The sequence below is a fragment of the Oncorhynchus mykiss genome, chromosome 25 (assembly GCF_057628025.1).
Source record: "Oncorhynchus mykiss isolate SJ-2025 chromosome 25, ASM5762802v1, whole genome shotgun sequence".
In the NCBI taxonomy this organism is placed as follows: Eukaryota; Metazoa; Chordata; class Actinopteri; order Salmoniformes; family Salmonidae; genus Oncorhynchus; species Oncorhynchus mykiss.
Window position 1 is genome coordinate 41,791,039 of NC_143046.1, and position 15,229 is coordinate 41,806,267.

Consider the following 15,229-nt stretch of genomic DNA (forward strand, 5'->3'; position numbering starts at 1 on the left):
GTGGGGTCAAAATGATCACAAGAACGGTGAGCAAAAATCCCAAATCTCTGACCTGCAGAGAGCTGAGACCAAAGTAACAAAGCCTACCATCAGTAACACACTACGTCGCCAGGGACTCAAATCCTGCAGTGCCAGACGTGTCCCCCTGCTTAAGCCAGTACATGTCCAGGCCTGTCTGAAATTTGCTAGAGAGCATTTGGATGATCCAGAAGAAGATTGGGAGAATGCCATATGGTCAAATGAAACCAAAATATAACTTTTTGGTAAAAACTCAACTCGTCGTGTTTGGAGGACAAAGAATGCTGAGTTGCATCCAAAGAACACCATACCTACTGTGAAGCATGGGGGTGGAAACATCATGCTTTGGGGCTGTTTTTCTGCAAAGGGACCAGGACGACTGATCCGTGTAAAGGAAAGAATGAATGGGGCCATGTATCGTGAGATTTTGAGTGAAAACCTCCTTCCATCAGCAAGGGCATTGAAGATGAAATGTGGCTGGGTCTTTCAGCATGACAATGATCCCAAACACACCGCCCAGGCAACGAAGGAGTGGCTTCGTAAGAAGCATTTCAAGGTCCTGGAGTGGCCTAGCCAGTCTCCAGATCTCAACCCCATAGAAAATCTTTGGAGGTTGTTGAAAGTCCGTGTTGCCCAGCAACAGCCCCAAAACATCACTGCTCTAGAGGAGATCTGCATGGAGGAATGGGCCAAAATACCAGCAACAGAGTGTGAAAACCTTGTGAAAACGTTTGACCTCTGTCATTGCCAACAAAGGGTATATAACAAAGTATTGAGATAAGTATTTGGTCAATAAAAAAAGTTTATTTTCCACCATAATTTGCAAATAAATTAATTAAAAATCCCACAATGTGATTATCTGGATTTTTTTTCTCATTTTGTCTGTCATAGTTGAAGTGTACCTATGATGAAAATTACAGGCCTCTCTCATCTTTTTAAGTGGGAGAACTTGCACAATTGGTGGCTGACTAAATACTTTTTTGCCCCACTGTATACCTAATACACATTACATAAGATAATACAGTCGACACCTCCAATATATTTAGTTCCTCTGCCTGTCTGCTACATAAGATAATACAGTCGACCACCAATATATTTAGTTCCTCTGCTACATAAGATAATACAGTCGACCACCTCCAATATATTTAGTTCCTCTGCCTGTCTGCTACATAAGATAATAGTCGACCACCTCCAATATATTTAGTTCCTCTGCTACATAAGATAATACAGTCGACCACCAATATATTTAGTTAATCTGCCTGTCTGCTACATAAGATAATACAGTCGACCACCTCCAATATATTTAGTTCCTCTGCTACATAAGATAATACAGTCGACCACCTCCAATATATTTAGTCCCTCTGCCTGTCTGCTACATAAGATAATACACTCGACCACCTCCAATATATTTAGTTCCTCTGCCTGTTTGTTACCAGCTCCGCGGTTGCATGCGGAAACTGACGCCACGATTTCAGAGGGACAAAAAATAGGGTTATTATGGGAGGTTGATGCGAGTAGCTACTGTAAATTCACTTCGAGTGAAATTCTGCAATTGCTCAACACATTTCTGAATGCCACATAACGACCAGTCTCAATATAGCTACCAATGCAGCATTCGAGTCTAATCAGCTAGCTAGCTGACAGCGATGACCCCCCCCCCCCCCGGATGTTATGGTGATGACCGAAGCCTTTGCCGAAGCTGTTAGTTAGCTACGGACATTCAATACGCATTGAACTTGCTAGCCTGCTAACTATTTTTGAAAAACTGACATCAAAAGGTACAAACAAAGAGACGTTGGACTTGGAACTTCGCATAGAGGTCAGAGTAGCTCAAATCTTCATTTGAGCTAAAAAAATCTATTCGATAAAATCTGTCTTGTGCTTCATATTACATTTCCGTGCAAGATGATGCATCAATCTTTTTTTTTCAATGAGCTAACTAGCTACCGTTAGCCATCTTTGCTCGTCTGCTGCGTCACTTGTTTCGCCAGATAACATGTGTTTTACTTTTAGTCAGATAATTGTCTGCAGATTAAATCATAACTAAAATGATCAAATCATGCTTGAATTATTTGACTTCAATGGTAACGTTAGCTGTTGTGCTAGTTGTGTGCACGCTAAATCGGTATACTTCGTAGACATTTTTGGAGGGGATAAATTGCGCACGAAATGGAGTCGTAATTAAACAGAAATGTAGCCAATGTTAGCATGAATAATTGCAGTTTCCACATTAATGGACGGTTTTGACTGAAGCATCAGTCAGTCTATTCTTATTGATCTATCACTGAGCCCCATAATTCTTAGCGATAGTGGCCATGCTGGCAGCTGGTAATAGTTTTTGCGCAGAGGAAGAGGCGAAGTGAGAGGCATAACTTGGGCCCAAAACCTGTCTTCTCCAGCAGGTGGCGTTTTTTCCCCCCTGCGCACCAAGCGAGAAGCTTTTCGTTCAATGAGTGTCGAATTTGGTCAAAAGAAATGTAATGGTTAATTTGCTACATGAGGCTTATTTGATCGAATAGAAGTTTCGTAATGCATAGACTGTTACGACTACTGATATAAGTAGGACAGGTGACATCCCGGAAACGTTGAAAAGAAAAACAAAACACACTATATGGGAGTTGTTCCTGTCGTTCACCCGCGTCTCTGCCCTCTCATTGGCTAGAATGGGCCCACCTGATCTTGCCTCCAACCGACTGCCTTCCATTTTTGAAGACATTTATTATCGTTTTTAGAGCTGCCGCTTGAGTATCTGGTCAATATAATGGATAACCTGTGACTGCAGTCTGTAAACTGAGTTTGTTAGCTATCACTAGTTATGTTGGTGCCATCTTCCTAATGTAATGACGACATTTACACAGCCAAATCCCTCTGTCAATGAGTTTTGAAAGTGAGGAACAGTGGTAGGCATATAACAATTTATTGTGAAATTGTATTATCGATAGTTTTGGCAAACAATGTCTTCATCATGGGGTGCAGGTGGGATTTCAGAAGAAGAAAATTACTTGAACTGACTTGAATTTGACCTGAATTTAGAGAACTATTTCACCCCATCACCCCCCTTGTGCTTCTCTGTCCAACAACAAAGCCTATCCTGACAACTGGATAGTGAAATGGGCATCTACCTTGCCTACAGATTTGTTTTTAGTCCTAAATTTGATGTGGGAAGTATAACAACACAAGTTCTCTCCCTAATAGATTATTTCCGGTAATAAAGTGTCAGTATGTTACTGTGCTAGCATGGAAATACACATTTTGCTTGTTTACCTAATACAGCTCTGTTTTCTTTTAAGGTATGGACCTGATCTGAGGAGAGAGGTGCTGGATATGGCTGAAGGGATTTACATTGGCGAAATGCACTCCTTTGACCTAGTTCCAAGTGCTGAAGCAAAAAAGAGACCCAATTCATCAGATGGCAGTGAGTGATTTTGGTTATTCAGATTAAACTCCTTGCCACATCTGAACTCATTTTGGATGTTGTTGAAGTATTTTGCTTATCTACTGGAAGGTGGCAAATAACTTAACTCAACATAATGTATACTATATGCTTTTTTATTGTTATATTATTGTTTTATACTTGTCATTGATTGATTCTCTGATTTGTTCTTTAATGTTAGGAGAAGAGCCAATGAGGAAGATGCCGGTGTCCAAATTTTGTTCCAGACCACTGTTTGAGCCTGTGCACTTTGTTAGTGGTGGCAGCAATGGCGGGTCTGGTAATGACGAGAAGGAGAATGACAAGGAACGCCGGAGGAGTGAGGTGAACAGTTTGAGACAGCGGGACTCTGACCGTCCGTCTTATGGCAGCAACCGAGCTCAGGGCTCCTCTGCAGCTAGACCAGCATTTGACAGAGTTTCATCATACGGTTCTTCTTCTGACTCTTGGAGGGACAGAGATGGACAAAGTGATAGAGAGAGAGATCGAGACATACCCTCAGGTAGCACAAGTGGTTTAGGTTATGGGAGCCGAGGATCCACTTCAAATTATATGACTAAAGTGCAACAGGACTACTCAGACAGATATGAAGCCCATAGCACTAGGCAGCCGGACTCATACTCTCAGGCCCCTAGGTTTGATGGATATGGAGGGGGCAGTCGATCAGGGGGCTGGGGAGATTCAGGACGCCAAGGACTTGGCTTCGGGCATCAGGACAGAGGGAATCAGGACAGACCCTCATCTAGCAGGCCATTCAGCAGAGTCTACAGTAGCCCAGGGAGGAGTAGCCCCTCTTCAGTTTCTGGGTCTTCTTCACAACCCATCCCCATATCTCAAGCCGTACTGGATGAAAAGCAGAGGCTGATCAATAGTGTGGCATCTGCCATAGCTGTCACTTTAAGAGACCCCGCATTCATGTGTGGAGCTGAATCTCCAAACTACAATTTCATGCTAAGCCGTAGCATCCAGGCCTGTAAGACCAACCCAGAGTACATTTATGTCAACCTCAAAGATATCCCTCCAGCAGACCTACCCAAGAACAGGAAAGTACCAACTGATGGCTATGCCTGTGAGCTGAGATGCCAGTGTGTTTACCTTGCTACTGGATACTCTGGAAGCAAAAACGGGGCCAGGGACCGTGCTTCTGAGCAGGCTATTAAGCTTTTCTTTAAACAGGTGGAGGTCCGTGTAGTGCAGCGCAAATTCAAACACTCCCTGGTCAATGATATTGTGGTCTGCCAGATTAACTGCCCTACCCCTGCTTTTCTACCGGCACTGCGTAATCCAGAGGATAAGCCGACGCCTAGCTCCAAGGGGCAATACGAGCCTGACAAACGCAAGCATTGGACCGATTTTGTCATTGTTGACAACGCTCATGATGCCATCTGCATTCTTAACAACTCTGCCGCCTTCAACCGCATGAAGATTGACTACAAGTTTGATGTGGTTCCCAACAGCAGTGCATGGCAATGTAGTGTGTACCTGCAGGACGAGCTGGTGGCACAGGCCAAGGGAAGTAAGAAGACATCTAAACATACAGCAGCTGAAGAGGCAGTGAGGAAACTGCGCATGAACCAGGCAGCCCGGCAGCAACAACAACCACAGCAGTTCTCCCGAGGGAACAATCCCTCTGACCCATCGGGTGGCCGTTTCGGTCACCAGGGTGGTAGGAAGAAACACTTGAGTGAGCTGGTCATCCTAGAGAACTCAGACAATGCCATCTGCATCATTAATGACACTGCCCAGTTCAACAAGGTAGCTGCCGATTATAAGTTCACAGTGCTACCAGATCACCGCTGGAGGTGTGAGGTATACCTGGAGGGTCAATACGTAGCGGCAGGCATCGGACCCAAGAAAACGGTGAAGCACATTGCAGCAGAAGAAGCCCTGGCCACACTCAGGCAGACACAGGCTGTGGTTAAATCTAACCTCAGGAAGGAGGGTAATGCTGACGCCCTCTCTCGCCACCAGATTCTGACGCGCTCTGGTGAGGAGGCCTCGAGACAGGAGATCAAGGAGGATAACATTGGGAATCAGCTACTCCGCAAGATGGGCTGGAAGGGTGGCGGATTGGGCCGGGAAGGTGAGGGCATCTCTGAACCCATAAAGGTCAAAGAGCAGTTCTCCAGAGAAGGACTGGGAATGGACATGGACAAGTCTGGGAATCAGCTCACCAAACGGAACATTGAGGACATTATCCGTAACTATGCCAGTTCAGACCGCCAGGACGACCTGCGCTTCTCCACTGAACTCAACAATGATGAACGCAAGCAGATCCACCAGATATCCCAGAAGTATGGCCTGCGGAGTAAGTCATATGGCCAGGGCAGGCTGCGCTTCCTCATTGTCAGTCGCAAAGTGCACAAAGACCAGCTCATTGGCCAGCTCCTGCAGGAAGGGCAGGTGGGACGCTACGAGCTGGTGAAACCTCAGGCCTCACACTGACTGGATGTAGTATAGCTCCAACAAACTACCGATGACCGATACTTCAGAACAAAAACAGGTGTGCCTGATCTGGGCAAAGGTTGTACTTTTATTGGGGATGTTTCAATCTTCTAGGCTTGTCTTTTGGGTAAATACTTCAGTGTTTTCTGCATTCCATTTCCTACAATTGCATATTTTCTGGCATTGTTTTTACGCTTCTTGTCATTCTACAATTTGGTCTTCTGTCAGCTTCACATTTGCACAATATGCTAGTGATTTGTGCTGTAACAGTTGATTAGAGTTATGTATCTTGACAAAAAGGCTCAAAACATTTTAGCAAACGTTTTTCATGGCTACAGAAATAGCCTAAACCAGCAGAATGCCCATCATTTTACCTACACACGTTTCATTCATTAGTAAAAATGTATATGGCATCACATCAAGTGACATCTGTAACTATATGCTGACATTGACACATCCCTGACATAATACTTTCTATGTTATTTTGCCCCCTTGAATAGTTAGATAATTGAAAAATAAAAGCTGCCTCCCAAGACTTGTAATATGATCTTTGTCACATGGTAAAGTGCAAGCTGTGATCCCTTTGAAATGTCAGATGTATATGTCTTAGTGAATAGTTAACTTGTCTGCTTGTTTTCACAGCTGTAATAATAATGATCAATAAATTAAGTCTTATAGTTGTCTACTGTCTGGACTTCAATACTTGTGAGTTGATTGATGTGTATTTAGAAATATATTCATCAAAATGCATTGGAACATTTAGTTTTATATTAACACTGATGTTCCTATGAACAATGACTATATTCCAGTTCTGTTCAATGTTTGTAAGTTTGTAGCAATATTGTAAAGGTTTTACCTTTAGGTTGAATCCCCGAGCTGACATGGTAAACATCTGTCATTCTGCCCCTGAACAAGGCAGTTAATCCACTTTTGTGTCAATTTTCTCGCCAGTGTTATGTTTCCACCAAAATGGACTTGTGGATAAAAAATCAGTGTGATAGTGCACACAAAATGTACTTTTTCTCTTAAGTTATGTACCAAAGAAAGATATAAAGTTCAATGTGTTTCCATCGCATTTTCAACTGATAGTTTTGCCACACTATTGCGTTAAATAGCAAATGTGCCTACTCTTGTCTTGGCACCTGTGTTCTAGCCCAGGGTTTCCCAAACGTGGTCCTGGGGCCCCCACTGCACATTTTGTTTTTTGGGGGAGCCCCAAAGCCAAATTTGGGAAACCTTGGTCTAGTCTACATGAGATTATTATGGACGAGATCGAGAATATTTTTATTTGTCAACTGGAAGTCAAGCATCGATCATCATGTCACCAGAATAAGACCCTCGATATTTATTGGAAAGCAGCATTAAGCTCATAACATGCACTTTCACCCCCTGTGAAGTTAATCAGAATTTATTTCAACTGAAGCCTAATAATCTGCATAAACCGAGTTGTAGTGGGAATATCACACACACCATATCACCACGACTCCAACTTTGACGTACTTTGACGTAACGGTTATATCAATATTTACACATAAAGGCATTGCCACTGCCATTTCCCACATAATTCATTTTACCGACAAAAAGATCACACCATGTCAAACGAACAAATTATCTGGCATTTATAAAATTACACCGAAACACCCTTTTCTATCACAGCTGTCGTGATTTTTATATTCACACATATACACACATTATTTTACTTGCATAAAAACTGTCCATGGAAAGTTACTTATAGCTTTTTTCTTTTTGTTGCAACATACAGTTACAGGACTTTTGAAAGTGCACCAAGTACGTTCCTTTCTGAAACACTTGATTCCTGATGCATATCATTCATTGATGAAAGCGCCATTTGGCACAAAGCCCCAACAAGAACAAGGTTTGTGCATAAAAAAAAAGGATATGATATTGAGATTGACATTGGTTGGGAATAGAAGTCCATGACTTGTTCATCATGACATGTTCATCATATTGTTTCTTAGTTAATATCATACTAAAGTTTCAAAAAGGCAAATGGGTGAGAGAAGCTAGAAACCAAACATTCAAAGAATAGAAAAAAATAAAAATGTTGATCCACACAGCAAATCACACTGTAGAGGACTTAAAACCACTAAAATGACAAGATACAAAAGTAACTACAAATGAACATAACTTTTTGTCCCAAGATAGAAATATGGGGGTAAAATTACATTGTAAGTAACCCAGATTTAACAACGTACATTTACTTTAATGATGTGCTCTTGTCCAGTAGGAGCATTCTGCATGAAGTGATACCACAACAACATACAAACCTCACTACAGACACACATAATTCAGAGAAAGATTTAAATCATGATGTGCATTTCATTTCCTTTATGAGATATTTGTCTTCTGTGTTTTTGTTTCGACTTGAGGCTGGATATTGTTCATTCTTTGTGAATGGTGAGGGGGTCAACAATCACGCCAACTCTGTTCCACGATGGCAGACACCCTCTTCTCATACTCCCGCTTGTTCTCCTGGTACAGCTGAGCTGCCTGGCTGTTGGCTGGGCTGTTCGGATTCGGCTCATCCAGTAAAGACTGGATGCAATAAGACACTTTAATAACAACAGTATTCCTTTACTTTATTTTTAAAGAAATTGTTCCTAACATTGAATCAGACAACACAGATATTTGAGGACTAATTAAAGCACATCAAAAGATATTTACAAGGAAAGAATCCAGCGATTTATGAGTATTTCCCGCTGGAAATCTTTGGAGAATGTTTAGTATACCTGTATTGAAGTTAGGATTGAAGAAACATCGTATGTCGGACTCCAGCGGTTTTGAAGAATGTCCAAGCATATACTACCATCTGCATAGACTGCACAATACAAAACATACATTTACTCTTCATAACAATGACTGGTGGATTGACTTGTTGACAAAGATTCAGCTGTTCCATTATAAAAAGGATCCTGTAAGCAATAAGCATGTTTCTAAAATGCCGTGCCCACCTCCTTTCCAGAAAAGAAAAACGTACCGTTTGGATGAAACATTTTGGAGACAAAACGCACTGTTGGAGGCTTGTTAGGGTATTCCTCTGTGAATTCTATTGTGAGTTTGAAAGTTCCTGAAATGAGAGAATTTATAAAGTGGGCACTAAATCATCACACAAGGTTAACCGGTTAGCTTGACAATGACAACAATGGAGTTGGTATTGGCAAGAGCACAAACGGATCTGGGACCAAGCTAAAACAGAATGGCTTAAATTCAAAGTTGTTCTTGCTGCCAAATGTTTTGAGCAACCAAATAGCATAAGCATACTGTATTTGGCCAATACTTTTTTGCAGCTATTCCAATACCAGAGAACATGATCTAGTATACAGAGAAAAAATCCTAATGTACACAACTGCAACTCAATCACAGACATTCACTAGAACAGAGGATTACTTGTGGCTGGTGGGCCTGATTAGCCCTTGATCACACATAAGAGTCATTAGACGAAGGGGTGTTCTGTAGGGGGTAGTTTTTTAAAGATCCCTGACGCTCAATCAGAATATTAACATGCATCGTGGTTTTGGAAGCATAAGAACCCTACACACCTCGATAGGGGTTAGGGTTAGTGTTCCCACACAGACATATCTCCATGTTACAGCGCTTGTTTACGGAAAACAAATGGCAGACAAGAGACTACCTGTGCTAATTAGCAATCTAGCATGCGTCGAACACCTGTGTGTAAGTTTAACTCGGAAAGTGTAGTTTTGTCAGATGGAGGCACACATAGCTGTATGGATCTGTGCTAAACTGCTAAGTGTAGCTTTTTATATTTTAAGCATTCTTTCTCGCTGATGAAAGACAAGGGACATATGTTTTGAAAGCCGTATTACAATAAATGATTACTGACTTTTCTAAATGTTAAAACAGTGTAGGGAATCTAGTTCACGAGGCAGTCGTGGGCAAAGCTAATGGCTGAGAACTGTAGTGAGATGTCAGAATGCCACCTAGAGTTTGGGAGCTAGGGTCTGATAAGGCATATTCACTGACTGACATGTCATAAACAGATACAATCCCCTGGTTTTGAAAAAACAAACGAGGGTTAACCCATTCACAGGCGTCATTCACTTGCTGGCAGGCAGTAATCTCAGCTCAACCATGCAACTGGTGAAAGAAGCTGATTCAGCTGGATTGCTGTACTTTTCCGATAAGACACCACCTGGTCTACAATGTACTGTTCCAACTAGCAGGTCTCTCCCAATTAATGAGCCATTATCATGGTACTGATCACTTCCATTTGAGTTATCAAACACATACACCAAAATGTAGCAGCTACAGAAAGTCAACACACAGCTAGCTAACGTTAGCTACTTACCATCTTCAAAAGGGGTTCCCTCTGGGCTGCGGGAAGAGAGAAAACCATTTCAATATAGCTAATCACCTGTGTCAACTAGCTTGATAACTTTACATGCTTCGGCTAAGAGCTGTACTAGAAGTTAATTGCTTGAAAATTAACAGGAAGTTCATAGCTAATAATACTCTACGTTGGATACACGTTGACATGTCATTGATGTGCGGGTAGCGGCGTTTCTGTACTACACAACTAACGTTACTTGTTCTGGCTAGTTAGCAACTACTTTTAAAGTGCAATCGCTTACCCAAAAATTACGGCATTCCACACCATGATATTGTTTTCAGAAGGGGCTCCACTAACTCCAGCAGGAGGGTCCTCTTGAAGCCTGAGAAATACGTTTATTTTCGATGGTTAGCATTAGTTAGCAGTTAGCGAGCAAATTAAATAGGCTAACGATAGAGCTAACTGGCATGGCTAGCTTAAGTTCGCTACAACTTGAAACGATTAACCTGTAACGTTATCTTTATGTTAACACTCCAAGTGTTAGCTAGTAAATTAAGTTACCCAGTAGCAGATACGTTTGATAAGATGCAAGTTAACATTTAGCCAGCTAGCTGTGAAGTGAGCTAGCTAACTGAACAGATTCACCTAGCCCTAACTAACGTTACTCTTCCCACGTACCGTTTAAAATCTCTCATTAAACGCCGTCTTGCTGGAGTTGACATCTTATTCAGTTGATAAAAAAGAGGTATAGATACGGTTAGAAGTTACACGTTTTAAAACAAAGGAATTTTACAGTAATTATTATATTTCCAAAGATAGGGTTCCGCAATCTTTGGCTAGCTAGCCAAATATGTTTGTTTCTCGCTAGGAGTACGTTAGCAGGACATGATCTGGGCTAGGCACTACGTCGCGAAAGGGGGGTGAATACGAGGGCATAGTGAGTGTTGCCTGTCTTCGATTAGTTTAAATGAATCTGTAAAATATAAAAATTACGTATATTAATCAGTGAATATTCAACATAAAAATGTATTTGTACAACACATTTCAATGGTCAAGTATGTTTGAATGTAGCTACCTTCACTCTCCACGTTTGTTGTTCCCCTGTAACAATTACGTCAGATTTAGCATGGGGTTGTTATCACAGCCACAAAGTCAAAATGAGCTATATAGTCAAATTTAATGAAAACAAAAATTAGATTTTTGGTCTTAATTTAAGGTTATGTTTAGGGATACGGTAAAAATTGTATTGTGGTTAAGGGTAGGTTTGAAACAGTGGCATTCAAACATTTTCAGCGGGGAACCCATTTGTTCGGACATAAATTATGGGGACACCACCCCAAATCTAATGACACAACCTTAAAATAGGTCCATTTGGATTTTTAAAATCAACAAATGAAAATGCTATTATTTATTGAAGGTTATCTCTTATCAAAATTGTGTAGCCTTTTCTTAATTTTTTGTTCCTAAAAATAAATACAATAATTATTATTATTATTTTGGCAAAATATTGGTGACCCAACTGCAGGTCCTCCGTGACCCCGAATACCACTGGTTTAAAATCAGATTTAAGAAGAGAAATTGTAAATAGTCGGGTTAAACCATAATTATGACTTTGTGGCTGTCATAACTAGTGACGACCTTGGCATGGGTGTGCAAGGTAAATTCCAGAATGTGTGTAACAGTTATTGTAAACTGTAAATCAATCTGGGTGGCAAATGTGCAGTCACATTAATTTAGCCTACTCTAAAGTATGAGTATGAGTATTATTGGGTATTATTATGTGAACTGAGTGACAGGTTATGACCAAGATGCTGTGCCAGAGATGCTAGCAGCAGTTTATATAACCTTCAAGCTCAGGGATGGGCAACTTTGATGGGGGTGGGGGCCACCAAAAATCTGAATTCATCATGGGGGCTGCAGTGGCTTGTGTTGGGCCAGTAACCGAAAGGTCGCTCGTTCGAATCCCCGGGTCAGACTTTCTAAAACAAAATGGTCGATGTGCCCTTGAGTAAGGCACTTAACCCTAATTGCTCCTGTAAGTCGCTCTGGATAAGAGAAACTGCGAAATGACTCAAATGTAAAAGTCTGTATACCCACATCCATACCCACACATGCAATCACAGCCACCTTGTGAGAAAAACACTATTGACAGTGGGTAGAAAAAAATGATGTTTTAGACTTTTTTTTGCCATGGGGTGTAGAGAACATTTAGCCGTTTTAAAGCAAGTTTGCTGCAATACTACACATTTTCCCATGGATGGACAGAAGATTTGTGCATTTTACAATTAATTTCATGCAATTCTACTCATTTTTCCATGAGGCAGAGAGAAAAATTAGCAGTTTTACAGATGATTTCCTGCAATTCTACATATTTTTCCATAGGGTGGAGAGAAATGTTTGGAGTTTTTAATATGATATCTGAGTGTGAGTGACTCACACAGTAGTTCGGCCATGATTACTAGAAGCTTAGATAGCTGGCTAGAGTAATTTACCAATCAATGTTTTTTAGCTGACATGGGTTAATTGGATCACTGTCCGTGTCTGACATAACAAGAGAAAAACTACACAAATTAGTTTGGTTTGGCCAGTGTAGGTCGTCATTGTAAATAAGAATTTGTTCTTAACTGACTTGCCTAGTTAAATAATAATAGTAGATTTTTTTTTTTTTTAATATTAGATTTTTTACAAATGCTCTTTAACTTTGGTGACTACTAACTACTTTTTAAAAACCAATGTATAGTTCATACATGCATAATTACTGTCTTATCTCATTTAGCCATGAAATCCCTAGTTTAAAAGCGACTGTTTTTCTGGAAGCTATGCTGCATCATTTTCCCTACATTTCCCCCCACATGGACCAGCCCTCAAGCAATTTCAGTTCAACCAATGAGCTTCAGACCCTCACCATTTGAGTGACAGCTAGCAAGAGGCACATCATGCACACACAGCAAAGCAAGAGAGAGAGCAATGACGTGGAGCAAAAATCTGCACATATGTGACGTAGTATGCAATGTCCGGGGACCACTTTTTGCTTGTGAGCACTACTTTCAGAAGTACTGGCTAAAAAGTACACAAAAGTACCAGAGAATCTCTTTAAGTAGTAGAACATGTTATTATGCCAATCTCTTGAAAGTGACACTGAGAGGTTTTAATTTTCGCCAAAAGCAACTTTATATCTAAGAAGTACCTTTTAGTGCCTTTAGACCCGATGATGTGTTTCTGAACATGAGCTTAGATAGCCAACTTCGCTATGACAGTGCCTACATGTTCCTGAATGGCCTAGTTGCAGTTCTGACTTCCTCTGTGTCTGGTCCGGGCTTCCCATCGCCAAGGAGGCCCCCATTGCCAGATGCCGCTGCTTTCGACTTCAACAGTGAGTGACCTATCTTTATGGCTGGTTGATAGGATCAAGAACAAGAACATCCACCAAGTCATCCAGAAGCAGCTTACTGACTCCATTCTCCAGGGAGACACATTCGGGGAGGGATCTCTGCTGAGCACCGGCCAGTTGGCTGTACCTGCCCAGAGTGGCGCCCAGCTACTGGAGTAGAGGAGAAAGAAAACGTAGGCAGGTGTGGATTCCCCAGTAGCTTGTGTAAATTCGCTGTTTGTTTGCTAACATGCTGAGGAAACTGGGACATGCTGACCAAACTGGACGCGCACAAGGTCCTCAACTCCGACAATTAATCCACAGATAAAACGGTAAATGGAATTTGTTTCTCGTCATATCTCCTCCTTCCTTAAGACTTATTTTTCTTCTTTGGACTTAATACAGAGGTTGGCAACCAACTTTACAGTATTAATACAACCTACCGGGCTGTGGACCTAACTTCATCTTTCAATCACCCACATGGGTATATGCTCCTAAAAAACAATGAGGAGATGGCACGTCGGCATATGCCCCTAAAAAACAATGAGGATATGGGAGAGGCCAATACTTGCAGCGCATTGAGCGTCACAAACCAATTTCTATTTTAGCGCCTGTACCTATGATGAAATTTACAGGCCTCTCTCATCTTTTTAAGTGGGAGAACTTGCACAATTGGTGGCTGACTAAATACTTTATTGCCCCACTGTATGTATATGTACAGTGGGGAGAATCCAAGTATTTGATACACTGCCGATTTTGCAGATTTTCCTACTTACAAAGGATGTAGAGGTCTGTAATTTTTTATCATAGGTACACTTCAACTGTGAGAGACAGAATCTAAAACAAAAATCCAGAAAATCACATTGTATGATTTTTAAGTAATTCATTTGCATTTTATTGCATGACATAAGTATTTGAGTATTAATAAGTATTTCACCTACCAACCAGTAAGAATTCCGGCTCTCACAGACCTGTTCGTTTTTCTTTAAGAATCCCTCCTGTTCTCCACTCATTACCTGTATTAACTGCACCTGTTTGAACTCGTTACCTGTATAAAAGACACCTGTCCACACTTAATCGAACAGACTCCAACCTCTCCACAATGGCCAAGATCAGAGAGCTGTGTAAGGACATCAGGGACAAAATTGTCGACCTGCACAAGGCTGGGATGGGCTACAGGACAATAGGCAAGCAGTTTGGTGAGAAGGCAACAACTGTTGGCGCAATTATTAGAAAATGGAAGAAGTTCAAGATGACGGTCAATCACCCTCGGTCTGGGTATCCATGTAAGATCTCACCTCGTGGGGCATCAATGATCATGAGGAAGGTGAGGGATCAGCCCAGAACTACACGGCAGGACCTGGTCAATGACCTGAAGAGAGCTGAGACCACAGTCTCAAAGAAAACCATTAGTAACACACTACGCCGTCATGGATTCAAATCAAATCAAATCTTATTTGTCACATACACATGTTTAGCAGATGAGCCTTGAGATAGAAGCTGTTTTTCAGTCTCTCGGTCCCAGCTTTGATGCACCTGTACTGACCTCGCCTTCTGGATGATAGCGGGGTGAACAGGCAGTGGCTCGGGTGGTTGTTGTCCTTGATGATCTTTATGGCCTTCCTGTGACATCGGGTGGTGTAGGTGTCCTGGA

The 15,229-nt window shown here is 41.5% G+C and overlaps 2 protein-coding genes across 7 annotated transcripts; one reads left to right on the top strand and one right to left on the bottom strand.

The window, feature by feature from the left end:
• Positions 1-1,410: 1,410 nt before the first annotated feature.
• Positions 1,411-6,577, top strand: LOC110505185 (NF-kappa-B-repressing factor). Of its 3 annotated transcripts, none has more exons than XM_021584222.3 (3): positions 1,411-1,796; positions 3,309-3,433; positions 3,633-6,577. In XM_021584222.3, exons 2-3 carry the CDS (start codon positions 3,343-3,345, stop codon positions 5,894-5,896), a joined length of 2,355 nt encoding a protein of 784 aa, XP_021439897.1. In that variant the 5' UTR covers positions 1,411-1,796; positions 3,309-3,342; the 3' UTR covers positions 5,897-6,577. The 3 variants fall into 3 exon arrangements, with proteins under 3 accessions (XP_021439897.1, XP_021439896.1, XP_021439895.1); XM_021584221.3 differs by having other exon boundaries at positions 1,424-1,837; XM_021584220.3 differs by lacking the exon at positions 1,411-1,796 and adding an exon at positions 2,781-2,918.
• A 711-nt stretch (positions 6,578-7,288) lies between these two features.
• On the bottom strand, positions 7,289-11,516 carry LOC110505186 (ubiquitin-conjugating enzyme E2 A). 4 transcript variants are annotated; one of them, XM_021584226.3, is made up of 7 exons: positions 11,281-11,516; positions 10,884-10,927; positions 10,507-10,587; positions 10,224-10,249; positions 8,895-8,984; positions 8,647-8,735; positions 7,289-8,452 (listed from the first exon to the last, which is right to left on the bottom strand). In XM_021584226.3, the coding sequence occupies exons 2-7, from the start codon at positions 10,925-10,927 to the stop codon at positions 8,324-8,326; spliced, it is 459 nt and encodes a 152-aa protein (XP_021439901.1). In that variant the 5' UTR covers positions 11,281-11,516; the 3' UTR covers positions 7,289-8,323. The 4 variants fall into 4 exon arrangements, with proteins under 4 accessions (XP_021439901.1, XP_090076064.1, XP_021439900.1 ...); XM_090219938.1 differs by having other exon boundaries at positions 10,884-11,178; positions 11,281-11,508; XM_021584225.3 differs by having other exon boundaries at positions 7,289-8,469; positions 11,281-11,479.
• Positions 11,517-15,229: the final 3,713 nt, after the last annotated feature.

Coding starts and splice junctions, on each gene's coding strand:
- LOC110505185 (XM_021584220.3), top strand. CDS start 2,893: ATGAGTTTTGAAAGTGAGGAACAGTG. Junction 2,919..3,308: donor TTTGAAAGTGAGGAACAGTG/GTAGGCATATAA, acceptor TTTTCTTTTAAG/GTATGGACCTGATCTGAGGA. Junction 3,434..3,632: donor ACCCAATTCATCAGATGGCA/GTGAGTGATTTT, acceptor CTTTAATGTTAG/GAGAAGAGCCAATGAGGAAG.
- LOC110505186 (XM_021584225.3), bottom strand. CDS start 10,927: ATGTCAACTCCAGCAAGACGGCGTTTAATGAGAGATTTTAAACG. Junction 8,985..10,223: donor GGGAACCCCTTTTGAAGATG/GTAAGTAGCTAA, acceptor CTCTCATTTCAG/GAACTTTCAAACTCACAATA. Junction 8,736..8,894: donor CAAAATGTTTCATCCAAACG/GTACGTTTTTCT, acceptor TGTATTGTGCAG/TCTATGCAGATGGTAGTATA.